This window comes from Passer domesticus, chromosome 8, assembly GCF_036417665.1.
Source record: "Passer domesticus isolate bPasDom1 chromosome 8, bPasDom1.hap1, whole genome shotgun sequence".
Taxonomy (NCBI): domain Eukaryota; kingdom Metazoa; phylum Chordata; class Aves; order Passeriformes; family Passeridae; genus Passer; species Passer domesticus.
In genome coordinates, this window is record NC_087481.1 from 44,010,687 (window position 1) to 44,038,673 (window position 27,987).

The window sequence follows — 27,987 nt, forward strand, 5'->3', positions numbered from 1 at the left end:
TAATGTGCAAAAATGTATGCTTTATTTTTACACCCAAATTCATTATATGGGGCTGGGTAGGAATTTTTCTCATAAACAGCCTATGTGACTTCAAATTCAGTCATGAAAACTGGAATTTCTGTATGCAGAGAACAACACTACAGCAAGAATATATTTTTATCCTGGTAGCAGCTATTCAGATTTCTGTTGACTGCATCATTCTTTCAAAATATTTTTTTCTTTCGGAAGAAATTCCTCTTGGTTAATCTTGGACAGAGAGTGAACAGTAAAATCTGTTCAACCATTTTATTATTATCAATGAATCACCAAAACTAAAACTGATTTTAAAATACGTTACTTGTGTCCATGAGGAATTTACTAGGACAATATATCTCATACTCTGGTTATTTCATTGACTTTATTTTTATAGGGAAGAAAATCAGGTAAAGTAGTAATGGTTCACTGACTATAATTGACCACACAATAAATCAAAACCAGACTTCCAAAGCATTGAAATTATCTCATTTATCTTAAGGAAAAAAAAAAAAAGTCAAAAGCATAAAAAGCATTTTGGTCAAATTTGATGTTACAAAACATTTTTATATTTATTTCATACCATGTCTTTCCTACTCTGTAGATATACTCTATATTTTCTGAAAAAATAATATGCAAACTGATTATTGCATAACACAGCTCTTCCAAATTAGCCCAGAAATATTCACTAAATTAATTTTTAACACAATAAGAAAAGTGTTTTAATATTTTATGTTTGAATTCCAGAGAGTTTTATCACATAAGAGATTCTGTGGAAAGCAGCACCTATTTACTTTTTTTGTAAGCCATTATGAAGATGGAATTGGCCTCTCAGACAAAATAACAGAGATGATTAAAACACAAGCTGAATAAAGGAGCTTACTGAGTGGATTCTTGCAGAGTGAGTATTTCATCTTGGCTCTGTGTGTGTGTGTGTGTGATATTTTGCATAATGGTCTACAGACTTCCTACAATTTTACTGTTACAGAATATACATATACAGAGTGCTGAGACACAGAGAAGTGGATTTCACATTATGTCTATGCTTATTTAGGGTCACTGTCTATGTGGAATGAGTAAAAGTAATATTAAAAGAAAACAGTTATGGAACAGAAAATATTTCAGTATGCAAACAAAGAAAAATACTGTATTTTAGTTTAGAGACAGTTCAAGCATATACAGCATATACATAATAAAGCTCAGTGTTTTGTCTTTTTTTGTGTTAGCTAAAGAAGCAGTCATGAAACTGTTGAATATTGGCTTAAAACTTGACAACCACCTAGTGCATTCTTCTTGCTCACCTTTTAAAAATACACAATCTGAGATGGATACATTGCACTGCTGAAGTTTACAATATATATTTCAAATTTACAAAAATACAGAAAAACAAGATTTCTTGCACTCAGATACTGAGCATTAACCCTTTGAGTACTAATTCCCACCTGCAACACTGCAGAACACATTCATCTGACTTACATGTTTTTATAACATTCTAACAATTATAATTGTCATCTTTATGTACACTATTAGGAAATTTATTCCTACATATTAAAAAAAAAATGAAGGTAGAGTCTAATAAACGGCTAATAACAGGAAAATATGGAGCTTAAGTATAGTGAAGATTTCTGCCACATATACACAGAGAATCGCAGACTGATGGTCTCTCAATGGAATTTTCTGTTTCCTCTCTGAAGCAATTACATAAGTCTGTGTGAAGACATCACAGCAAACTTTCTTGTGTGGCTGTACAGAATTGTGCTTTTTCTCTCATTTCTGGATCCAGTGTTCACTTTCCACTGCAGACATTTTTCTCACAGCTCTATGCTCCCATTCACTTTCTGAAATCTATTATTATTCTGCACCCTTCCTATTTGTAAAAAGCTGTTTTATTTCATATAGGGATCATTCTGATTCAGTTCTGTACTGTGAGTTGATGCTTTGTGTCCAGATGTTCATGGAAACATGAAAAAAATCTTGCCAAGGGCCTTGTTAATAGAGAATGCTACTGACCCCAGAATGCCCTATAATTCAGCAGAAATCATGAACATAAAGAACTTCTCTGAAGGTCAGATTTGCATTAAAGGATTAAGTCAATCTGAAGTTTGCTAGGGGAGGAAATGGGTTTTCAGAAAGCTAGTGGTGAAATTAATAGATGGACTCTAAGAACGTGTTTTTAGAAAATTACTGAACTTCCTTTTTCTTGACGACTCTGGACTACATTGATCATGTAACTAAATAGACAGTATCATATATACAGTATCTCTGAACTAGAATAAGCTACTTTAAGAAAATAACTGTAGTCCTCAAAGAGTTAATGATAAAACTGCTCTACCTTAAGAGATGTGGAAAGGTTACCGGGGAACAGCTTACAGGTTTGTTTAAAAGGCATACTTTACAAAGAAGTGTAAAACTTGTTGAGACAATTGCTATTACACCGCACAGTGCCACATACGATGAGTAGTGCATGCTCTGTAAAGACATTAGAGTGGACCCTTATCAAAGCTATCATATAACCTTATACAAAGGATTGTGCCACTTAAACTAGTGCAGAGTGATTTTTTTTCCTGTAGATTTATAATGCTCTAGGTTAATATCAATAGGGTTTGTCACAGCCTTGTACCACACTTTTTTTTTGTTCTTTTTTTTAAACACATGTAACACTATAAAACAGCAAATGGTATATCCTGACATATGTCATGCAAAATACAACCAATACAGCACCAAAGATGTAACAGAGACATTACCTAGCACTTCTCTCCAACAAGAAAAAGGACAGAACAGAGACTGTACATTACATGACTTTACAGGCCATATGCTACAGAAGGTTTTTAGAGGCAGTATCACTTTTGTGTATCTAAAAAGCTGCAATTTTATAAAATCCTGTTTATCATTTCTACCATAGCCACTTCTGATTAAAATTCATGGCACAGTAATAATATTTTTCTACAAAAATAAATAAGTAAAAGTTTAAGATGCTGATATGTTTATAAAAAGTGTCTGAAGTTACTACTGAAAAAAAGTGAAAACAATGAATGAAAATTATGTTTCTAAAGAAATGTCATTCTGTATAACAAAAGGATATTGCCTCTCTTATTCAATTTTCTAGACTTAATTTTCTCATTATCTTTCAGAATAATTTTATAACTTTCTTTTAAAAATAATTTCACTTTAAAACTGTCACTATCCCTCTTTCTTTGACACTTACAAAGAAAATGAAAATCCGTACAATTTACTGATGAGCTACACAAACATATCACCATATTTATTTTGGAATAAAAACAAAGATAACGATGGTTTAGGGCAAAAAACACATTATGATGGCCCATGAACTACACAGTAGTTTCATTTTTCCAAGGGCCAGTTTTGATATTTCCCGTACTATCTGAGCTGTAAATCATGGCTTCGTGCATGTTTCCCTTGAGAATTCCGTTGTGATTTGTTGTACTGAATGGCAATGACTGTGTCCGTGGGTGCATCTCGAAGTGAGCTGGGTGGTGCACAGTGTCACTGTCTGGCATTTTACCACAGCTGTATATTACAGTACTTGCGTCGCTGCTTTCGGGCTGGTTGACGGTAGGGTAGGGATCACTCTTGGAGCAGCAGGCCCGTCTGTGACCCGACTGGCTCTCGTGTGTGCTGTGGGGACTGTCTGTGTGGGAGCTGTGAATGCTGCCGTCAATGCTCGAGGGGATGTGGTAGGCGTACTCCCTTTCCCCCGCAGACCTGTGCCGACTGAAGTAACGTGGCTTAGTTCTGCTTTTCAGGCATCTATGAATGTGCATGTTGGGTCTGAAGGTTCCCTCGTTGTGGACATGAATGTGAGCTTCATCATCAAGCAGCTGATCACAGTGCATTTTTGCACAGCACGGCGTCACCGGTGACAGGCAGTTAACGTGGTTCTGCACTGCTTGCAGGTTAGTGAGTTTGCAGTGGCTCGCTGCTGGGTGACTGAACACAGCTGACTTGTTGGGACACGGAGATTCCTGCAGACAAGGTGCATGAACCTGGGTGTCGCCATTGATGTTGACCTTTGGGCGCACGTTGACTTGCACAGAGTAGGTGTTTCTTTTGGATGGGCAGCAGGACCACCAGCAATGCCACACATCATCTCGCTTTGCACAGTGATGGATCAGGATGAAAAGCCCCAAGGTCACACAGAAGGCTCCATAAAGACAGCTAAATATCATATCCAAGAAATGGCCTTGAGACACTGCAAGTGCTCCAAAGGTCCAAGTGGCAGTAAACAGGAACAAAGTGAATGCTGCGGCTCGAAGCTGAGCCTTAAATGAATGCTCATTTTCCAATAAGGAAGAAGAAATCATGGGGCAGGTTGCCTGGGGAACGGACACAGGGTCTGTAATGTGACCATGGCCCATGTCAGTGCTTGGCATTCTCTGCGGATCTTCTGTCTTTTCCTTCAGCTCATACTTGCGTTCGGGATGGCGCTTCAGCTGCACGTACGTGCAGAGAAAGTAAACACAGGTCACCAGCACAATGAACGCCACCGGCCCGTAAAAAGCACCGAGGCTGGGCTCCCAGGCCATCCAGCAACTGAAAACAATAACAAGAGAGAGTCAAGAACATTTCAGAGCCCACATTAGATGTGATGGACAACTGACTGTTGTCTGACTAGTATGACACAACAGTATCTCAGAAGTTCAGCTTGTAGAGAGAGGGAGACTGTCTTTTATATTAATTCAGCTGAGGCATCACTTTCTCATTTTTTAATAGAATAGAATATATGGTATAATTTACAGATTATTAAAACTGAAAATTTCCAAGAAATTTAGGTCAGTTTAGACTCTGGAATTGCAGTGAAGTGTAAGACCATTTATGTCAACCCTTTTTTTCTACTATTAAAAATGTCAGCACTAATACTTAGATTAAAAAGCAAATGAGGCATAGTTTATACACTCTATGTGCGCAATAGAAATGTACAGATTTCAGTGGTTTGTATCAATGAACATTGCTACAAATTCTTAAGCCTGAAGATTGTCCTTACAGAATTTTCTTCTTGGGAGAGAACAGCCTGAGTACCAAGAGAGGATGAAAAAAGACTTCCAGCTGAACTGTACCCACATTCTGCAGTGAGCAGACCTCAAAGATATATGCCATTTCTGAATTCTGCACTGTTTCTAGAGTTCCTAGGAGGTCATCCATATCAATTTGAATGCCCTCAGAAAAATTGGGGTAACTGACGATCTCTTTGCGATATGTTAGTAGCATAGTATCATTGTAGCATGATCATGGTTTGCTAGGCTTTAAATAATATAACCATAACTGCTTTAGAGCAGCTTAAAGGCCAGAATGAGTCTGAGAGGACTGTCTTAAGTACAAATGATCTGATCAAACAAACATGGGAGAAGAAAACGCTAATGAAATCCTAGATGGAAACTGGCAGAACATGAGTTAGAGGGAGAAGGAATATTTTCCTCGTTTTGACTCTTCTCAGTCCTCTGCTTTGAGCCATGGTTACAGACAGAGATCTGAGCTGGCAGTATAGCCTAGTACAGCTGCTACTAGGTTCTTATATCCTAAATATTGCATGGATTTCTGGAAAGAGGAATAAGTTACTTTATCTCTTCAACTTGGACATGAAGTAATGTGCTTAAACTGCAGCAAGAAAGATCTAGATTAGATTTTTAAAAAGTTTCTTAGCTGTTAGGACAATTAGGATAATACACTGTTGGAATGAAATGCAGTCTATCCGTTACGGGAGCATTTAAAGTACCTCAGATAAATAACTGTCAGGAATGGTTTGGATATAGCTAATTTCCCACTGGGTCAGAAAGACAGACCAGGTGATCTGTCATGATGATTCCAGCTCTAAAAGTGACACTGTGTGACACTTCATATTCATTTAGGCATGTGTGATTAGTTGCAGTTCCTCCAGTTCCAGTGAGGAAACTTCTGATATCAGATTCTTGTCGAGCCAGGAATTATCTACAAGTTACTATAAAAAGGGCAGAATGACTTTTTTCTCCCCAGCTGAGAACTTCTCAGCTAAATAGAGACAGTCCCACTGGACTTTACAGCAAGAAACTGCAGAATAATGACTTTGAATTTTTAAAATCTGAATCTTAAACAGAAACATACACACATGTATTAATGAACTTAGAAACACTCCAAAGAGTATACAATTTACTGTTAGACAGGCACAAGAAAAGATCCCCTGAAAGATATTTGTGAAAACATAGGTAAATAACCACCTACATTTAATTGGGTAAGCAGAGAACACAAAGCTAAGTGAATACTTGAAATACATTTGAACCCTGAGTATTTGATGCAAAGTGGAGAGTGGAATGCTCCCAAGTGGAGCAGTCTCATGGGATGCTGTTATTTCAAGTAGAATCTCATTGTGGATCACTTACAAAATCTATTCCTTAAAAAAAAGTTCAAGTTTGTGCTTCTACATTTACTTTGCTAATACCATAAAAAATGAATAAGGCATATAACTCACTATGCTGCCATTGAGTTAGAAGCCTCTTACTCAATCTTATAACCATTCCTCATCTGTCCCTTGTTTTCTGCGCACACTGTGGCACCACATATTGATTTGCTACATTAACATGATTAAAGAAGTATAACCAGTAACTGCACCAAAATGAAAAATGTCTTATATTTATGAACATAAATAATAGAGCTTTATAATACGCTGTTGATTATAAACTGGCTGTTTAATTGGATAAATTTGAATAAATATATAAATATGTGTTGGGCCCAAGGCAGAGCATAGTTAGCCATAGTATGCACTGATTTCTTATTGGAATTTAAATTTCAATTACCTATAAAAATGTCTTTAAGGAGCCAGATGCTCACATGGTTGCTCTCCTTGGTTGCCACTTCTCATGCCCAGAACATAACCACTTTCAAATTTGTTACAATAGATGCTCAAAGCAGTAACTAAGAGTGATGTCCTCTGGAGTATTAGTGCTGCCAGAGTAGTAAAATATCCATTAGAGTGCCAGTCACTGCCATGCTGATCTGTTACACACACTGTATTTAACTTTGCAGTCTAATTCACTTTCTGCTATGCTTCTATGGAAAGACTAAATGGATAACTCATGCCTCATGCCAAGAATTAGGAATTAATAACAATGTGATGCCTGGTGAGCTTGTGGAGGTCTACTGAATACCTCCCTAACACAAGGACATCAAAGAATTATGAGAGGATTGCCAGACATTGTGACTAGAACATTTCCAGGTGGTGAAAATCCAAAATACTTGGATTTTAATGGAAGGATGGGAGCGGAGGAAGTGGGGAAGGGATTTTTACTTGTCCTTTTCTTACATCATTATTTTTAAATTGCTCTAAGTTGCCAGAGGGATATCAAATCAAGAAAGATAATGAAATGAAAATATTTAAATAAATAATAGCTGCATTAGATATTCATTAGGTATTTTTAATATCTTTCACTTATTCAGATGTAAATGAAGAGTAATTCTGTAAATGAAAGGTGATTGTATTGCCAGTAATGGAGTCAAATTGCTGGAGGTGAAGCAGCAAGCTCCAGATTAAGACATTGCTCTTTCACAGCTAATATTTAATAAAATTTTGTAACAGCTATTATCCCAAATTCCATGCCTGTACCCTTTATGAAGTCAGGTACATTTATTTGGATAAGAAACATAATCTGTTTTCCTTGAAAGGTTTATGATAGTAGTTTATACTTACTATGGTGCATTGCCTTCAATCCCATAATTATTGATATTGGTTGCTGCTGTAATCCCACATATAATGAATGGAACTCCACCACTAATCAGGTAAAATCTGTGGAGAGATAATAATTGATATTTTAATTGGCTTGACTTGTAGTTGAAAATACTTTTAAAATAATTGTACCTTCTTGAAGTATTTTGGGAATAAAATATTGCTGAAATATTAAAAAAGTCCCTAAAAGAAGAAAAGCAAAGAATGAACTGTCACAATAAGAACTGTACTCTGTGAAGCAAAGAGCAGAAATCTTAATATTTATATGGAGCCACTTTTGACAAACACTTGATTTATAATTTCAGTAAACATAGCTACTATTGAAGCAATATGAAAAACAAAACATTGTCTAATGACAGAACCTAAATCCCAAATAAAGTTATTCCCCTCACCTAGATAATTATATTTAATAGTTATTAAATATGCAAGCATTATAAATTAAAAATATTCAGGCAAAGCACCTTTATTCACATTGACATACAAATGCTACCAGGGAAATTCAGCAAAATCACAGAAACTTTTTCATATCTTCCACATGACAAAAGAAAGGAAGCTCAGCCAAAGAGAAAAGGGAAAGTCCACTTGGTAAAATGTTTTGGTTTATTTCTTCACAGGGAAAAATCTGAAGAAATTGAAAGGATTTTGCATATACCTCATTTTTCTTCATTCTTTCAACACCCAGCCTTGCAAATGCATTAAAATATGAGCACTTCCAAGGCTTCAGCAAGATCTGAGAAGTGCTAGTCTTTCTGTAGAGACTTGTATTGTGAGACAGAAAGCAGTTTCACACCCCTTTAACTGGTTAAATGCCATTGGACTACTTGGATGCAGCAGCCATTTCAAAGCAGGGTCATTAAGCTGCCTTGAAGTCCCGGGGACCTCACTGAATTTGCCATCCTTCATGCCTATGTCCAGATTCAGCAAAATGAATCATCATCACCTTTTCCATTTACATAACCAAACCACAGAATTGTGCCTGGAGCACAGCACTTCCACTACCGTGGTCTCTGAGCTGGAGAGCACCAGCCCCCATTCCTGCAGCTGGAAGTGACCATGCTCAGTGGCAAAGGGAAAATGTTCCACTGCACCCAGGAGCTCAGCTGCTTCTCTGAAAACCTGACTCATCTCCTGGCTTAACCAATGCTCCTCTGTCAGCAGACAAAATCAGTTTCTTTTCAAGCCGCCTTGGTGTGGAAACAGTGTGCAGGGATACAGACACTTCCCACTCACTGCTGCTGTGTCCCTCAGGTCTAAGAGGATCCTGGAAACGTGTGGGCCACATTCTGATCACAATCTAGGCACCAGTTTTCTATAAGGTATTATAAATATTAGGAAATTTCACACTCATTGCAAGGTAGGATTTTTACAGAAACAGACCAATAGTAAGATTAAATAAATCAGCATTGAATTCAAGCCCAGAATTAGTGTTAGAATTTCTTAACCTCTTTTCCCACCTCCTTCCCAAGCAGAATTATGGGTCAGGCCTCAGAAAATTTCATGTTAGCATTTATAGTCAGTCTTTGTCCTAATGGTCTAAGCTGTAAACAGACCAGAGAAAATCATGTTTTGCACTCATCAGGAAGCCCTTCAGATTTTATAAATTCAAAGTCACTGAATATATATTTTTTCTTCAACTTGGCTTATTGTGAAGAGCTCAACAAATTCCAATGAACAAGCTGTCTTCCTACAAAATCCATTCATTCACTGCAGTTTAATGATTGTAAATATCTTTTGACTTGAGCATGTTGAATAAGCTAGCTTAATGGCTTTTTATTATTTTTAACAAAGACATTTTCAATGGCATTTTTGAAATCCAGGAAATTACTAGGGTACAGCAATGAGGCATGGAAAAGCTAATCCTAATTTATCTAAGAAATAGTAAGGAGCAGAAAAAATAGGAATACAGAAGCAAGTACAGGAAGCTGCACTTCGAACTCATTTGAAGTGATTACACTACAGAATTTACCTAAAATGCAACCTATAATTTCATTTTTTGCAGTGCCACCACTTTTTACAGATTGGATACATACATATAAATCAATTCTTATCTAAAGTTTCAGACAAGCCAGTATTTGGGTGTTAGATAATTTGCTTCACAGCTCACACTTTCAGCAGGCTGCTGAACACAACAGCAGCAACAGATGTTCTGGAAGCATTTTAGCTACAGAGTGGTGCAGAAATGTGGCAAAATCCAGCCACATTCCTGTTGTGGATCAGAGCTAAGAGCAAGAAAATACATTCTAGAAATGACATAAGGTGAAGTCAAATGTTTCAGTGTATCTGAGGTGCACTGTACTGATATCCAGCACATCACATTGCACACACATCCCTCCCTGTCTCACTGGGAGGGAAAAAAAAAGTGTATACAAATGATCTTTCATTGGTGGGTTCAGAATTCTTGAAGGGTGAAGTGTAATAAAAGCTGTCAAATAGAAGAAAAGTTAGCAAGAGAGGAATAGGATTAAAATAGACCAAATAGAAAATATAATCAAAGACACAGAAGTTAAATTAATTGTAAGAGCAGAAGTGCATGCTCTTGTCCATTTGTGTGAGCTCGTGAGCTTTTTTTTATATACCTTAAACAGTATATAAAAAAAGACCATATTGCAAAATCACTAAAGAAAATACATTGATCAAGAAGTTTCATATACATATTAGTTGTGAGGAAATACACTTGAAATTAATAAATTTAGACCAGACTTTTCAAACATTACTTTTTATGCCATCATGAGTTGTTATCAATTTCTTCTTAATGTAGATGAGGTAAAGCAAATAATTCTAAAGAAAAAGCTGCAGTAGAATTGATAGGGCATAAATAAAATTGACAAAAATGAAGATAATAAATAGCTATTTTTCATACTTCTAGTAAACCTTTTGTCTAAGAGAATAAAAGGGGTTTTAACATTAATTAATTTCGCCTTACAGCCCCTTCTGTGGTCAATAACAGTATTGGTCCTGTTGTACAGATAAGGAAACAAGGAGAGATTAGGCCATGCAGGAAATGAGACTCCCTAACTCCCATCCTATGTTTACACACAAGGCATCTCTCTGTTACTGTACATGAAGGGACTGGGCAAACAAAGGCATCCAGGATTCTGTCTCCAAGCTCAAGAAACCCAACTGCCCCTCTCAGTTCAGGCAGGAGGAAGATGAATAGAATGTCATCTGAATGATCCCCTGAGCAGGGTGGTGCCTTCCCAGCACTCACTAAGCCTTGCCAATGCCTGACCTGCTCTTCCCTGTGCAGCCCTAATACCAATATTCACTGATATTTGGAATAGCACCACCTGGGCTTGTTCACAGAACAGGTTTTCCAGCCCAGTTAAAGCAGCCCAAGTGTAAGGTTTGTAACTGGAGAGATGTTGGTTCTGCTTCTCATGCTGCTGCAGCCAATCTTTGGTGTCTTTCAGTCATACAAGAGGAAAAGTAAGGGGTGATGCTCCTGGCCAGTTATGCTTGTTCACAGAATAAAGGAATAATAAAGCTGTACCAGAAGTGTGAACCTTGTAGACTGAGCAAATACATGGTTTTCAACCATCTTTGCCCCCACATAAGAATATTTTCTTATTAAAAAAAAAAAAATCAATCTTTTTCCTGTACTGTTTGCCTACCTTTCATTTATTGTTTCCTCTTATGACTATCTTAGAATTTTAAATCTTTAAAGGTCTGTGTCCTTTAGTTCAGTCAACAGCATTTGTCTTCCAATTACCTTTTCTACTTCTGAATTGATTTTCTAATTTTTCTCATTATGCCAGTGGGCTGTCTCCTCTTCAAAAGAGAACATGCAGTAACCCAGAGCCAATTTCATCTGCTTGTGTTACTCTTCTACCATTCAAGAACAAAAACAAGTGAGACTCAGGCTAGCAATACTGGAACCCTGTATGCAGCAGTAAGAAGAGCAATGTGACTGTTATGGTGAGGGCAGAAAACACAGATTGGCGGTAGTCAATGCATGCAAATCTTTAAAGACTAGGAAATCCCAGGGAGAAAATGAAAAATGTTTCCCAGCTGAAATTTTATCTTGACAAGCAGTTAACTTATATAATATTTTCAAATTGTTTTACAAGGAAAACTATAAACTATCAGTGGGATGATTTGGGGCTTTGAAGCAACTGCCAAGCCGTCGCTTCAATAGCCCTTGGGAAGAGGTTTTCAAATTTGTGCATTATTATTGCTGGCCACCCAGGGATGTCCTGATGATTCCTAGCAGGCTTTTACATCAGCATACATTTATTTACTGAAGCTCCTTCCATCACATCTTCACTAACATTGTTATCCAAGCTAATTAGATTAAAACCAGCCTGGAAGGCCTCAGCAGGATGCACTCTCACCTCTCAGCTGCAGAGCAGCAACACCTACAGCCTGAACACTGGGCTGTGCAGACACGAGCAGTGCCGGGCAGTGATCTGCAGGAATCACTTTCCTTGAGCATTACAGGGAACCCCAAAGTTTCTGCTGCAGAGACTGCCTGAGACCAGCAAGTACAATATTTTTTATTCCACGCACTGACACAAACACAACCCTCCCAACAGAGCAGCAGACACTGCTGGAGGAGATGCCCCTCTCTTGACATCCTGCCTTACTGTTCTCCAGCTTCCCTTCGGCAAGAACTCCTCTTGTAAGGCGAACTCTACCACAAAACACTGGGAGCTACACAGCCAATCTGAGAGAAACAGGATAATGTCAGCAGGAATGACTGCAATGGCCTGCAGGCAGCATCCATTCTGATAACTTAACATACAGTGTATTCTGCTAAGTTTATTTTCATAAATGTTACGCAGTAAGTCAGCAAGTAAAAGGAGAGTTCTACCCAGTGGTAAATTTCTTGCTTGAGTGTCTGACTACTTTCTAGCCCAAATTTTTTCCAGACTAAGAACCTTGACTCTGAATTTTTCCAAAAAGAGACAAGACCTTGGCTTTATGGGTGTAATGCAAGACTGACTATAAGGGTGTTTTCTTCTGCAGAGGTTGGGAAAATGGCAATGTAACAGGAAGTCATTTAAAAGGCTTCAAATAGTCCTTATTGCAGAGACTACTTGATTAAGATGTACATATATTTAACTTTATTCCTCTCTGCATGCACAAATCTAGAAAGATACATGTTAGATATATATAAAGAAACCACTGAAGCTTTAATTTCTTTTCTGCCCATAGTACTGAAAAAAAAAAAAAAAATCAGCTTAGCTCTACATATGTTTAGGGCACAGTTCATACAGGAACACTAGCCACTTGCAAAATAAACATCAAAAGAAAAGAAGAGTCACAGCAAGATGACTTTCCCTTTTCTTTTTCCTTGAGCAGGGATTTGGTTTTAACATCTTTGTGAAAATAACTCATATAGAAAATGGTCATTAACTTCAGAGCTAACCAGATGCCACTGTTCAAGAACCCAGGAGGCAGGCAGACAGCTAAGTAGCTGCTCTGTAGAAAGCTGAATTTATGAGCCTGATTTTCAAATTATTCTTCCTGAATTTTTCATGCATCACATCATTTTGTGGACCTTTTTCCTGGGAATTTTGATAAAATAAAAATAAGACTTTTAGAAATTATAGGATTCTGAGAATATACTTTTCCTTTAAGAAAAAAACCCAACAGTTTTAGATCCAATTCCCAGATAGTCTTGATTTACAAACATATTTACAAATACCATGTTTGTTTTTCTCAATAACCTTTTTGAAGAGAAATAACCTATGTTTCCTTCAGTGTCTTTCTCCTGTCTGCAAAGGAGATCTGAGGATGGAGCATACAAACTAAAAAAAAAAAAAAAAAAGAAAAAAAAGAAAAAAGAAAAAGAATTTGCTAATAATGCTAAAATAAACTCTACTTTTGTAAGTCAAGCTTTAAATGGTAAATAACACCAGAATGGTTGTGTGAAAACCCTATTTATCACCTTTTATGTGCCAATACTGGCACATAAACTGCATATTCACAGTCCACTTTTTTTTTTTTCTTCTCATAAGACATTTCACTCACTTAGAAAAGAAGAAATAAATACCCCTTCTTTCTAGATCTTATTGCAACTTAAGAGCTTTGCAAACATTAATTAATTAATCATCAAAATGTCCTTCTGAGAATATGTATAATCTTTTCCATTTAGAGGCAGACACTAAACCACAGAAAAATTAATTTAAAAAATTGATTAAGAAAACTCTCCGCAGATTTTTTTGCTCAGCTTAAGATGTCCAGGCCTCTATTGGACAAAACTAGCCTCTCTTATTTATTAAAATTTGCCATGAGAAAGGAGTTTAAATACCCTTCGTCATCTGTCCTTAAAGAGTCCCAGGAACCTGGGCAATAAAGTGGGACAATGTTAATCAGTGTTAGAACATCTGCAACCTCACCTAACAAAGGCCTTCAAACCCATTTGCTTCAGCATTGAGTCAGGAACAAGGAGGATAGTGGCACACTCCATCCACAATCAGAAGGCAAAAAAAGTATCTTTGTTACAGTCTCAGGATATTTATAACCAGCATCGTTCACCCAGAACCTGGCTGGTTCTCAATAACACCTGTAACCCAACTGCTAATTAAGGAATCACCCTTCAGTAAACACCTTACGAGAAAAACAACTTGTTCAAAACCCCAGCTGCAGATTGTTTACCATTTGTTTACCATTCTTTCTCTCTGCTTCCCTAAAACTTCCCAGACCAATTCATGGGGAAGCTTATCTGGCTTTGTCTGACCAGAGTGTTGTATCCACAGCCTCTCTGCTGCAGGCCCACTGCCCTGGTATTCACTCTGGGTCTCTGCCCTTCCACCCAGGGCAGACCATGGCCCAAGCTCTGCCAGGCAGGGTGAGAGTTTAGGTCCCGCTGGTGGAGGCTTCACTTAAGTGATTTATGTTCACCTTCCTTGGTTAACACCCTTCATGGAGAGCGTAGCCATTACGACTTATCCAGAATTTTGCAGATGAAAAGGAATTTACAGGCTGATAGTACAGTTGCACTTTGCTTTACCAGGACCACATGAGACAGTCTAAGCCAGCAGAGAGGACAGAAAAATAAGAATGCATGTAACAAAAAGATAAAAGATTAATTCATGAACTCAAAAAAATGTTCAGAGAAAATTTAGAACAGAAAGGAGTTTCATTTACATAGAGAACTGTATTGTCTCTTGGTGAACTAGACTAATTGAAGACCTATTGTATCTAAGAAGCAAGAGACACCTGGACTTTTTTCCCTGTTTTATTGGAGACTTCCTTGGGGGCTGTTGGAAATCAGACAGAGATTATTCTTACAGTGTATTCCATGCTGTAGTTTAGCTCTATTGACTTCTATTCCTGCTTATTTTAATGAATAAATAAGTTAAGTCAGGAAAGTAGGAATCCATCCTGAATGCACTTGTGAAGGAAAGAAGTAAGTAAAACATTAAACATCGTGTTGAGAAAGAAAATATATTTATAAGTATTTCTTAAAGAGTCAGCATTTGAAAAAGTTCAAAGATATGATGCTTATAGAGAGAACACTGTTTACGGTAATGCTTGGAGAGAAATTATGGGAGGAGAAATAATATTAATGCTTTAAGTATTTTTTATTTACACAATCATTTTATCCCTAGAGAACAAAACAGCCCTTTCAGTTAATTTCTAGCAGTAAAATGGCTGATACCCTTGTTTGGAGGTATTCATTGCCACCTCATTTTTCCAGGCGTTTGACTACCCTGGCGTGGAGCTGTTAGCTGAAATCACTTTGCAGTTCCAGTCTACTGAATCAAACACAACTGCTTCAGCGAGCACTGCAGTACACCTCTAGAAAATCAATTACCACCAGGATGTCCTTCTGCCTTTCAAAGGGGAGCAAAGAACCATTAACTATCAACCTTCATCAAGACAAGAAATTTTGATGGCAGCCTATATGTGACAATGGCATTTTATATAATATGAAAGTGAAATGAAAAGTAAAGCGTGTAAAGATAATAAATGCTGTACTCCTATATTGTCACATATTTAATACTCAGATCACTTTATATTAGTATCAATGTCCTATGACTGCCAGTAGAACCTCCTTGCATTTTAAACAGAAAATATGGATTTCTTTGGTTTTACTTGAGCTAGTGTTTCATTAAGGCTGCCAAAGAAACCAAATAAAATTACTATCATGAGGACATATATTTTAATTTGGTTTGACTGTGAAAGTCACTGGCAAGGGGTTCTGGTCTATGTTCTCCTGTGACTAAATTTTTAAATCATATTTTTAAAAAGGAATTTATGTCAATCCCATATTTTATTATGGCAGTAACCAACATAACTTCCTGAATTCCCCTGTGTTTCATGCATTTTAAGTTTTTGACACTCACTTTCTTTTTAGGCAATGTTTTTTTCTCAAGAAGAATGTTATTTCTTCTGCAGTAATTTTAAAAAGTTTTAAGCAGACCATTCAAGTCCTTGTTTCGAAATTCTGTAATTCTCAGATGACCTGAAAATACAGTATTTTTAACTTTCACAGAACGAGAAGCTTTGAGAGTTGATTCAGAGGTTATTTATTCACTACTTGATATATTTTTGGATTTAGCTATGAAGTATATTTGTTGTATTAAAAAAAGATATTCTGAAGCATTAATTTTTATTATGAGCTACACTGCCAAGTTAGAGCTAAATAATTCTGATTCCATGAAATTCACTGGTGACATAGGAGTAATACTCTCAGTTTTATTTTCTGTTAAACTCTTTCACTGTACACACAGAGAATCATTCAGAAAATATTAATGACCAAGAAATCAATGTCACAAAGATGGGGACTTTAATGGTGGACCCAGCAGCTTTGTTCTTAGATTTGCTCAGCTGAGCATTTAAGACAGTGATGTGTAAACAGACAATGAAAACAGAGTACAGGAACTCATGAGAAATAGCTCTAGAGAGACCATGCTAATTCTATTATTCTAAATTCTTGTATTCTTATCCTTTTTTTCTGGTATAAGTCAACGATCTTATATGAAGGGCAAGATCTTTGCCCAAAGTGCCAGGGGGAGTTAAAACTGTTTAGAAGAAAGTGAAAAATATGAGAAACACTTCAAAGATGCACGTTTCCAAAGAAACCACATTGTTAATTTGCACATATTTGGCAGGTCTTGTATCTTTTGATGCAAAATTAAGCCCCTCTGTTCCAGAGGGCAGGTGATAAAGAATCTTAGATTTCTAAGCTGAACTTTTACGTGCAAAAAACTGAAATCTGATTTTCTACAAATTTCACATTTGTCTTCAGTGTCTAAAACATTGCAAGGTCCCTTGGAGATCTTTCCCACAGTTATGCCATCTCTCTGTAACTTCAGCCCTCCCTTATGTGGAGGTATTTATCTTTGTTATCCACCTGCCCAGCCAGTCAGTGGAACCTAGAGAAGTTTAATGATCTCCATCGATCTCAGACCAACTACAGCCAAGTTATTACACGTGAAAAGTCTCAATGACAGACACATCCTTAAACAAACTGTTTCTTTAATGAGATCAAAATAAAAATAAGAATAAATTTCCCTTTTTCTATTCCAGATAATTATAGGTGAAATGTGAAAATGTGGGTTTTAATGGTTCAAAGCTTAGCAAACAGGGATCTTAAATTCATTCTTCAAAAATATCCTGATTTTCTATATTAGTATCACCATTTTTACTTTAGTTTATTAATTCCTGAATGATGAATTTTTGTGTAACTACTTACAGAAAGAATATAGTAGTGAGAAAGCTAAAAAGCATATTATCTCTTCAGCTGGCTCTGAAACATTTCAAGCATCTTTTACAGTCTGTTTGATTGATACAAGCCATTAAAGTAATCAGTTTAGGAAATTTAATGTTGCCCCGTGAAATTTGCCATTTCTGCAAAAAGCCCCAAACTGTCCTTCTTCAATGAAAATGAAAATTACAGCTTCAGACATAATTGTATGTGAAACTGCTGAATGCATCAGCTGGTTTCCCTCACATAGCAGTGACTGGGTTGTTACTGTTTAAGTCCTCTCAGAAAGACTTTAAAATTACACACATTATGGCCACCTTGCAACATACATATTTTTAATATTTGATAGGTTGATATGTCCTCATAAAGTGTTTTCCTATGAAGTGTACAGTACAGTGGTAAATTTCATCCCTCTGGATTTGTTCAGCTTATACCATGCATATTCTTAAATGAAACCCTTACACCATACTCAAGACATATTTAGACTGTGTATAGAAAACATATGGAAGTATCTCTATTGACTTCTAAATATTAATACTTCAAAGCGTTAAAGCATTCTTACTGGTTCCGAGAATTTTACAAATAAGGTAATAAATGCCTCATCTTCAAAGTATTGTTAATGATTAGGTGCTACATCCCCAAATTTAAACATTTAATGTTTCAAACTTCTGCATCTCTTTACAATTGTGAAGTTTACAATTACGTGCTAATCAAATTTACTGCTACCTTCCATTTAGTTAGGTAATTTGGTTTATTTTCAACTGCATGTATCTAAAATCTAATCATACAGCTATAGCAAGAAGTATCCTCAGGCAAAGTGAGAGGACAAACAGTCTTGTTTAAGACATGAAGAAACCACACACTAAATAAAAATAATATAATTTGGATTATTAAATCTTCCTGGTCTACAAGAAGTATTCACTCACAAACCCAGAGGGCCATTTAAAATTGAAAAGCATTTACACAGAAGATCCATGGAAACCACAAAACCCTTTCTGTTGAATCTTTTCAGCTACCAAGCTTTCAGCTATCAAACCCACATCTTTGGAGAAGAGATCAGTTTCCCAAAAGGAATTTTTTCAGACATGAAAAGCATACATGCAGGTTTTGAATTCCTCTAAAGACCTCTGTGGTAAAGGAAGAGACTCTGTGTTTTAATTTGGTTCCCATTTTAAAATATTTTGATTTTTTTTAATAGTTCTAGTATTTTTAGGGTTTGCCACAGGTCATGAGTTGAGCAGGGAGCATCTCCTAAAGTTAAGAAAAAGTAGTAGACATGATGTTCATTCACACTGATGCTACTTTCAATCATACAGAAAACCATCTGGAAACAGTCAGATAAAGCCAGGGCAAGGTACAGATGTTAAAATCCTAAAATATAACCTCAGTGCTTTGACATATAGATCCTGAAGGCACACATTTTTGCTTTATTTACCAAGACTGCGCAAGGAAAAATTGCTAATAAACAAATAGGTACAAGGTGCCTGTATAAGTTAGACATAGCTTTTTAGTTTTGCGTTGTTTTTCTTTCTACCCTTACATTGTTTTTGTTCACAATTACTTGCTGAGAAAAAAAAAATCTCAGTCCTTATACAGAGTCACAGGACAGAATAGAATACTTCCTTCAACAATTAAATTGCAGTCCACAAAGACTAGAGTCTGAAAATTTATGCACCAGAAATCTAAAGTGTAAGGCTGCAAAATATAGGTCAGGTAAAAAATTCAAAATACAAAGACAAAACATTTCAATTTTTTTTCAATCAGAATTTTTTCTGCATCTCTCTTGCATCATCACTTCTAAATCTTAAGTTTATTTTCCTTTTCAGAATAAGAAGACATAGCAAAAAAGTTGTCATCTTCCATAAATGAAAATCCAGTTTTATAGCTGGCAACATTTGGAACATGCAACTATTCTACATGCAACCACTACTTACACCTTAATAAACTAATACAAAAAGAAAATCCTAGAAATCCAAAATCTATTAATTTGATTAATTGTGAATAACTACTCTCCTTGACTTTTTTTGGTGGTATTCCAACATTTTAAAGCACATTTCATTACCTCCTTTTTTCCCTCAGGAATCCTTAGTAATGACAGCTTTGTTTCCATGTATTTCAATTTGTAACATATTTCTGAATTTTGATGGGATTGGGTGATTTTTTGTGATTTATTTCAGGTCTTATATTTCATGTTTGTGGTCCATCCAATACAAAAGCTAAAAGGGTACAGAGCCAGAACAAGAGGAAGAAGTCCTTGCAGATTTTCAAAACTGACCTAGGTGAGAACCTGAGCTCACTTTTAAGTTGGATCTGCTTTGAAAGGAGAGTTAAACTCAATGACTTACAGATGTTTCTGCCAATCGTTTTTTTTTTATGACACTATAATTAACTTATTATTCATTGTTGTCTTTCCAGTCTTATGAGGGTCCATCCATACCAGCTGTCAAGGCTGAGAGAAGGCTTCTTACAACCACTGCTATTTATTAATATGTAAATTGAAACATATGTACGACTCAGAGTGGACTAATTCACAGGTGAGTGAGCATATCTTGAAAATGCCTAAATTTTCAAATTTATTCTGAATATTTTTCAGTATAAACATATTTCAAATATTTTCAAACCTCAAATATTCTTGCAATCTAAATTTTCAAATAAATGCCTCTAAAGTCTGAGTTCTTCAGAACAGTACAGTGCATTATCAAAATGTAACCAAGATAGGAGACAATGAAACTCAGGAGACCCCATTCCACATCCCACCAACAATGCTTACACCTGTGGCTGCAGCCAGCCAAGAACTGTTTGTCAAGAACCAAGCAGACATTTAAGCTCTGTATAAACCACACTGTTGTGTGTAATAGGTTGTGCATCCATTACTTATCCAAATGCCTTATCCTCACTTGCTTCAACTGAACTCCACGTGACATGCAGACTTGCTCGATGTGTTACTACACAACTGCATCATTCTTTTTCAGAAACTAATCTACCCTGTAAAAAGCCTTAGTGAAGTTTCATACCTAATGTTTGCAAAAAGGAAAAAGCCGACTTTTTTGTTTTTTTTTTTTTTGTGGAGAAAATATTACATTAGGATTTATACAATGTTATCCATTTCTACAATTTCAAATTTTTCATCTTGACAGATATGCAGGTAGCCAAGAACTTAAAACTTAGCAAGAAGGTTTTATTAAATCTAACAAGCAGCAGGGAAGCATTAGAACATGCTGAAAATAAATTATTTTTTAGATGGTTTTAAGACTTTTGGCTTCTTTCTGGAACATTTTGTCTTTCACAGTCCATAGGATGTAATTCAATCTGCTAATCTAGAGGCTGCAAAGAGTATTCTTTTTTAATGTTATATTAGAAAAAGAATATTATGGATTAGCCTGCTATTAACCCATAGAAAGTACTGTTCAATTAATGACTTGACTCCACAAAACCATGGAGATTTATATTTATTGACAAAAATTCAGGTTGACATTTTGTCCTTAATTCACCCTATTGAAAAGTAAGAAACAAAGGTACAATTGCATGAGTTCGTGAGTGTCAACCCTGATTTCTAACTTTAATGTTGAGGGGTTTTGCTGTTGTCGGTCTTCATATTGCTAAGCTGAGCTATGGAAAATCTTTTATGTATGATGATGGCATGAACATTTACTTTTTCCTATTTTTTAAAAAGCTGACATACACAGAAATCTATTTCTGGTTATCCCTATCCCAGATTTTAACCGGAAGCAAAAGTAAAGGTTTTCCATCATTTACAAAAAGGTCAAAAGGTAAGTTTTTAAAAAAATTGGAGGGTTTTTTTGAGCACTTAACTGGAAGCAATCATTAAACTTTGAAAGAAAAGGAAAAGCAGGGATAGAGTTATTTTTATAAACATTAATCAATAAATATTAAACAACAAAAGCTAGAAACAAGGTGTCATTTCCAGAAAGCTATGAACATGGAAAAAATAGATTTGAAAAGGAAAAAACAGCCATCTTCACAAAACTGTAAGAGCATCTCATTGCTCAGCTTTCTGGGTCAAAAGACTGCCTAGCTTTGCTAGGTACAATAATTACTGGATTTAGCAATGCCAGAACCTCAGAAGGAAATGTTGTCTCTAGCTGGAAAACACTCTCTTAGAAGCATGAAGAGGGAATATGGATAATTGGTTGCTTCTTCAACACCTCTAATGGAAGACTGAGATACACAAGTAGACAAGTTTAACACCATTCTTATATGACAATAACATGAGTATGACAATCCATGTTAAACAGCCAAAAATGCCTTACCTAGCATGGGTTAGCTATTCTGCAAATAACAGACGCTGTGATTGGCCCACAATTCCTGCTCCTTATCTTTTGGATTCATGAGAAAAAATTTTAGAGACATCAGGAATTCCAGATATAGAATTCCAGAGTGGAAATGAACTCTCCTTGTAGAGGAATTTTTTTTTTCTGGTGGTGTCTACAAGTTCACCCACTATGAAGAAGCAGCAAGATTGTGTGACTGACCACTCATGACTTTTTCTTGATATTGCTCACAAATATTAAAGAGTAAACACAAATGGTCTTCTGTAATCATAGTTCTCTTACCTCATAATTAATAGCTAAACCAATACTAGGTATCTCTTAATGTGAATAGATAAATAAATCAGGTATCTCGCGTGCTCAAGTTTTCTTTCACGAAAAACCTCACCAATGTTCACTTTCTGATAAATATAAAATCCTGAATGATTCTCTGAGTACTAAGTGTAATCCAATATAATGGCATTATCCCTTTGAATGAACAAGTTCTCAATCAATACAGGCATCAAGTTTAATCTGGACATTCTATTTTACTAAGGTATATTAGATATTATATATTGAAATGATTTTAATCTGCATCATTAAAATTACAGAATATTTACAAAAAATTATTTTTAAGTAGCAATGAGCAGTATTGTCAATCTGTGAACCAATATCTTCTTTTGACTCAATATGTGTGACTCCCACTGGAAATCCAATGTGAGTGCATGTGTTTCAGAGCAGAAGGTGGCCTAATTTTTTGTTAAGTTTTATATAGTAAGGTGATACCTGAATAAAAATACCTGCAGGATCAGCAGCCAGTTTCTACAAGACTCATAACATTTCCAAACACTGAAGGCATATTTGGAACACATTAGTTTCAAAGTCTCTTCTGTCAGATTTTGCTTGCATAATGAAACACAGGAGTTTCTTATGAGACCAATGAGGCTGTAGAAATTCAGCAGCAAATAAGGATTGAAAAATGGAAATATTGTTAGGAAAAATACTTGGTTTACTAGTAACAGAATTGTAGGGCAGAAATGAACATTAGGAGATCATCTTGTCCACTCAAAAGCTCTGAGTCAGGGTCACATTAAACATCTGTCATGAGTGGCTTGGCTTTATCTAATCTATGTTAATGTATTGCTTGGGACAGAGCTCCCACAGCCTTCCAAGTAACCTTTTTTATTGCCAACTATTTTCATAAGTTGAAATATTTTCCTAATATTAACCTATTTACCCCTTGCTGCAATTTAAGCTTATTTTCTTTGGTGTGATTTTCTCTTTAATGCCTTTTCATTTGGAATTTTTAATGAACACTAACTTGAATCATCCACATTTCCAGTGATTGGTTTCAACTACTTAGAATGTACAATGTCAGGGAGATCAGTGGAACTTTATGTAAAATTTTCCATGGTGTCTCAACTCAAAACCAAATGAAATAATCTAATGCAGCTTTTCCTCCCAAGATTTTTAAGCCCTCCTTCCAAACATGCATTAACCAGAGACTGTCACACATATTTGAGAGGAAGTAGGCATAGAATAAGCCAGATCTGAAACTGTATTTGCAACAGATATACATATATATGTTCCAACATATTTAATGTGATATCCATATCTGTGGATTTCACCAATTTTGTTTGTCCAAGGAACATAATTTAATTTCCTTGAATTTTCCCATTCATTAATAAAGAAAAATATTACAAAACATTAAAATTATGTATTTAAAGTTATCACTGCTAATATATATACATATGTGCATAAAATATATATGTGTTTTATTGCAAGTTTATTTTAAAATAAACTTTTTTGTTGTTGTTCAGCATTTACTCTTGGAATCTGATAATATCTTTTAGCCAAAATTACTTTATGGAATAGTGGCAATGTATTGGTAAATGCAACACCTACTATGTTATATACCACGCTGTAATTTAAATGCACAGTGATTGTACTGCACCACAGTTATTATCAGACTATTGCACAATCCTATATTACACTAGTTGGCTGCCTGCAGCATTCTCATTTCTGTGACATTGCAGTTTATCAGTCTGCACAACATGCTTCATAAATCTTCATGACCTATGTTTTCTTGCAACATCAGGGTTTTCATTACAGTTAAGCTGGATATATACAGATGCCTACTTAATACAAGTGTCCTGTAACAAACTTTAAGTTCTATCTTCCTCACAGAATAATTTTTGTAAGAAAGAATTTGTATCTAATGTGACTAATTTTTCTCACTAATTAATGAGTACAATCATCTACTATTAAAAGTCAGATATTCTTTTCTGTAATTGTGGTGAATATAATTTCATGCAGATGGGAATGTTTAGTTCTTTGTCCATACAATTACAATAAGCACACTTGAAAAGATCTTATGCAGTTATCTTCACAGCATTTTTTGCATAATCAAGTTTAATCTATATGACACCAGAGAATCATCTGAGAAAATATTTAGTTCTTTCAAATCTGATAAAGTTTCCTACAAAGCCCCCACTGGAGTCTGAATATATTATCTTTTAAAAATCCTTGAACTTGTAAAATTTCCAATCAGCATTTTACATTTTGCCTGGAGCAGCATATCAAAGCATGGAACATTTTATCAAGCTTACCCACCCTCAAACTTACCCTCTACAATTATGTATATGAGTAGCTCAAGTGCTAAAAGCTACTGAGGCAAGGGACAGTGTGACAAGAATTCTGAATTTCCAGGAAATACCTAGATGTGAACTCAGGATAAAAGCAGCTGAAAATTCAATCTAGTACAGAGTTCTGCAGATGAGCAGGTTGCAGTTCAAGCCTTTCAAAGCTGAAAATATCATAGAATTAATTTTACGTCTTCAGTAATTTTTATCCCAAGCCCATAATTTCCTCATTAAATGCCCAGGTATCACTCAGGTGTGGTCATTTTCTTTTTTTGGTTACGTTTGTCAATAGCCGTAGCATAGAAGAGAGTTTCAGTTGAATGGATCTAAGTGACTTGCTGTCTTACAAGCAGTAAGACATATATTTCATTTACAATAATCATAACCCATTTCTTTTCATCTATACTAAGTAGCTCAGACCCTGTTCTTTTAAAACAGAGGATAAAACTTCACCTTTTACCACAATATCTCTCAGAGATTTGGTACTATTGTATTACTACTCTGAAAAGTGTCAACATCGTGTGCACCTCGCCTGTACCTTAGCTAATGAAATTATGGCAACAACAAAATCCTTGTTCTACTTTGATTTTGACATGCTCTTGAAATCAGTTCACATCAAGGAGGATTCTATCCTCTGGGCATCATTCACTTGAAGCATTTGGTAGGGCATTCAAATTGACTTAAAGTATTTGGTAGTTCTTTCAGGTCAGTTTTGAAGAATAGTATTGCCAACTTCCCCATGAGAAGGAACTTCTGGAATTTTGATTCATAAGCCAGATGAAGTGGAACTACAAGCAAAGCAGGTGGCTCTGTTACCATCTTGCTAGTGACTCCACAATTCAATCACTCACACTGAAGGTGGAGAAGAAAAGCTCTAATCAGTTCTTCTGTTTGATGAAGAGTTGGCAGGAAAATATCTCCATGCTATGGCACCATACCCTGGCAATCCAATGCTGTCAGCAGTGAATATTTACATGGCCTATGCAAAGTGCAACAACTTTCTCAGGATACAATGACAATATATTGCTACAGTGGACCTCCATACTATTTTAACATTTTCATTTTACTGGAAATTTTCTTGTGTAGAACAATTTTTTCAAACCTGAATTAAAAGTTGCTTTTGATTAAAGATAATTTTATCCTCATCTGATGGAAATAAAATCAGCTTCAAGTTGAAACTTAGTAAAAAAAATAAATGAAAATGTTTTCCTCATCACCATTTTATACCCTTTTCCACTGCAGACCTTTCAGTTACATCCTTGACTCCACCTGAACATATATCAGCATTTAAGAGTGATCATGCTGAATAGCACAAATATCAGTATGTCCTTGAAGTATCAAATCAAATTCCAAGTACCCTTAGGTTCTGCAATCCTGTCTCTCCCTTTAGTTTGTGATATACAGACTTAAACTTCTTGTTTTGTTTTTAAGCTTCTTTTTTTCATTATCTCTAGCTTTTATACCTCAAGGGGCATAACTGTTCTGTTTGTTCTGGCTAAGGTTCCTTCCAGCATTTTAATTCTTTTTGCTTGAATGGGGTTTTTGGCTGATTTTTTTTGGTTGGTTTGGGGTGTTTTTTTGAGAACTTGCCTAAGTTGGTGGGCTGATAAGACACAGCACAATCTGTCTACAATGATCAGCATTTCTGTTGGTACTTGTGTATTACTTGTGTTGTGTCATCTTTGAATGACAGTTATTAAAATTGTCTTCAGAAGCAACGTAGCATTGTTCAAAATATTAGTTCTATAATTAAATCAAACTAAAACTTCGAAAAGGCTGTTACCCTTAGATTATTTTAATATCCAATATATCAATATAATCACTTATTTTGATGTTGTGAATATAAGCCTTACTTTGGTGAATAAAATGAACACAACAGCTGGAAGGGAAACATGGCTTTTCTTACATTCCATTGTAATTTATTAAATGCAAAACATTTAGAAAAACTATTTCAGCAATATGGCCTTTCTCCTTCCTGGGAATATGACAAATATTGAAACAAAAAACATGGGAATACTGTTTTGCAAATAGTATCTAAGAAATATCACTAGATTATCCTTAAGGTCCCTCCCAACCCAAGCCATTTGATAAAAACAGCTGTTACACTTTGTTGCTTTTAGGAACTTACAGTATGGAGGCGATAAGCAGCCTTGAGGATACATGAGTATTGCAAAAAATTACTGCACAATTTCAAAATTATCTAATAATATATATTTCTATCTTAACTTGCCATATCTAAAATAAGAAATGTTGATTATAATATCAGAAATGTGAGATAGACTTCCGGATAACTGACCCTGCCCACAAAAAAATATTCTGTCCTGTAAGCAAAGGATACAATCAAGTACTTAAATTATAGCCAACTTCCTGGAGCAGATTCTCAGAGAGACTGTAGGCTCACCATGCTATGGTTCATCCAGCTGGTGAAAACCTCACTTACAGGGAGACACTTTTCACTTACTCTGCAATGACACAATTGGGTCTATGCTAATAGTAAAGAGTGAACTAGAGAGATCTCCTCAAGGCTCCTGAAAATTCTGCCCTGTGGCAGTTCCCATTTAATTCAACATACTCAAATCATAGAGAATTTTTAGGAAAAAGACAGATGATTCCTTGGGATAATCAGGTCTAAATTTATACTTTATAGAGGAAGTTTGATATGTTCTCTGTGGGAAGGAAAGATGGGCTTTCATGGATCAAAACTCTATGTGTTAATTTTTAAGAGCATATCACGAAGAAGAAAACAATGGATTGCAAATGATACTGTTCATCTGACCTCTTTCTCTCTCCCTCTCTCTCAACCACTGTTTTGTACTAGAAGACATGAATTCATGAGAGCCAGCACTAATGAAAAATGCACTAGAACTTAACTGCATTTCAGAGCTGCTGGTGTCAAGGGGACAAGTAATGTCTCTGTCTGTCAGAAAGTAAATTATGTTGCTTCATATGATTCAGTCTGAAGATTCAGAAAAGGGCATGGCCAAAAAAATGGCGTATTTGCCAAACCTGATGTTTAATAAAGTATTTTTGATTGTAGTCAAATCTTGATCCCCCATTACACCGCTATCATGCTGCAATAAATTGTAGCCAGCTTGTTATAAATAATAGGGGACATTAACAAAGATAATTTTGTGAAGACCCTTTCAGCCTCAGAAATATTAGAAAGCACTAGGTTTTTTTTTTTATTCTAGGGTTTTTATCTGGACATAGTAATTCTTTAAAAACTAAATATAAGAAGTCTTTGGTCTTTATAGCTGGAATTTTTGTAGTATATCCATTATGGTGCAAAAATATAATGTGACAATTTCTGATGACATAATGAAGATTGCTTTGTGCAACTCCTTTTCAAGACTCAGCCTGCTTTATTGGTAACTTACTCAGTAAAAATTTCCCTATAATCAGGCTGTGATGGAAGTCACAACTTTTCCTGCCAGGTTCTCTCAGCAGTTAGGCAAACACAGCCATAGATCCATTTGCGCCCGTGTGCTGGTTTCCAGCTTGTCAGAATTCAGATCAAGCAGCTAAATGTTCATCCTGAGAAAAGCAGGGCTAACACTGTGAACAAAGCACTAAGTGGGTGCCATGACCCCTGTGGTATCATGCAAGTCTGTAAAATCCCCTCACTGTAAGGCAAGAGCCTCATCACAGGACTAGTTGACAATAACAGAAGGAGAGGATTTTCTTGTATTTGAAAGT

General features: G+C 35.8%; 1 protein-coding gene across 3 annotated transcripts in view; it reads right to left on the reverse strand.

Annotated features, from left to right (window-relative positions):
• LOC135306654 (adhesion G protein-coupled receptor A3-like) overlaps positions 1–27,987 on the reverse strand; it is a 254,345-nt gene continuing 226,358 nt past the window's right edge. For all 3 annotated transcript variants that reach the window (XM_064430966.1, XM_064430967.1, XM_064430968.1), the window contains exons 18-19: positions 7,688–7,783; positions 1–4,563 (exon numbers count right to left, since the gene is read on the reverse strand). In XM_064430966.1, the coding sequence (XP_064287036.1) occupies positions 3,342–4,563; positions 7,688–7,783 (1,318 nt within the window). In that variant the 3' untranslated portion in view covers positions 1–3,341. The remainder of the gene's footprint in view (positions 4,564–7,687; positions 7,784–27,987) is intronic.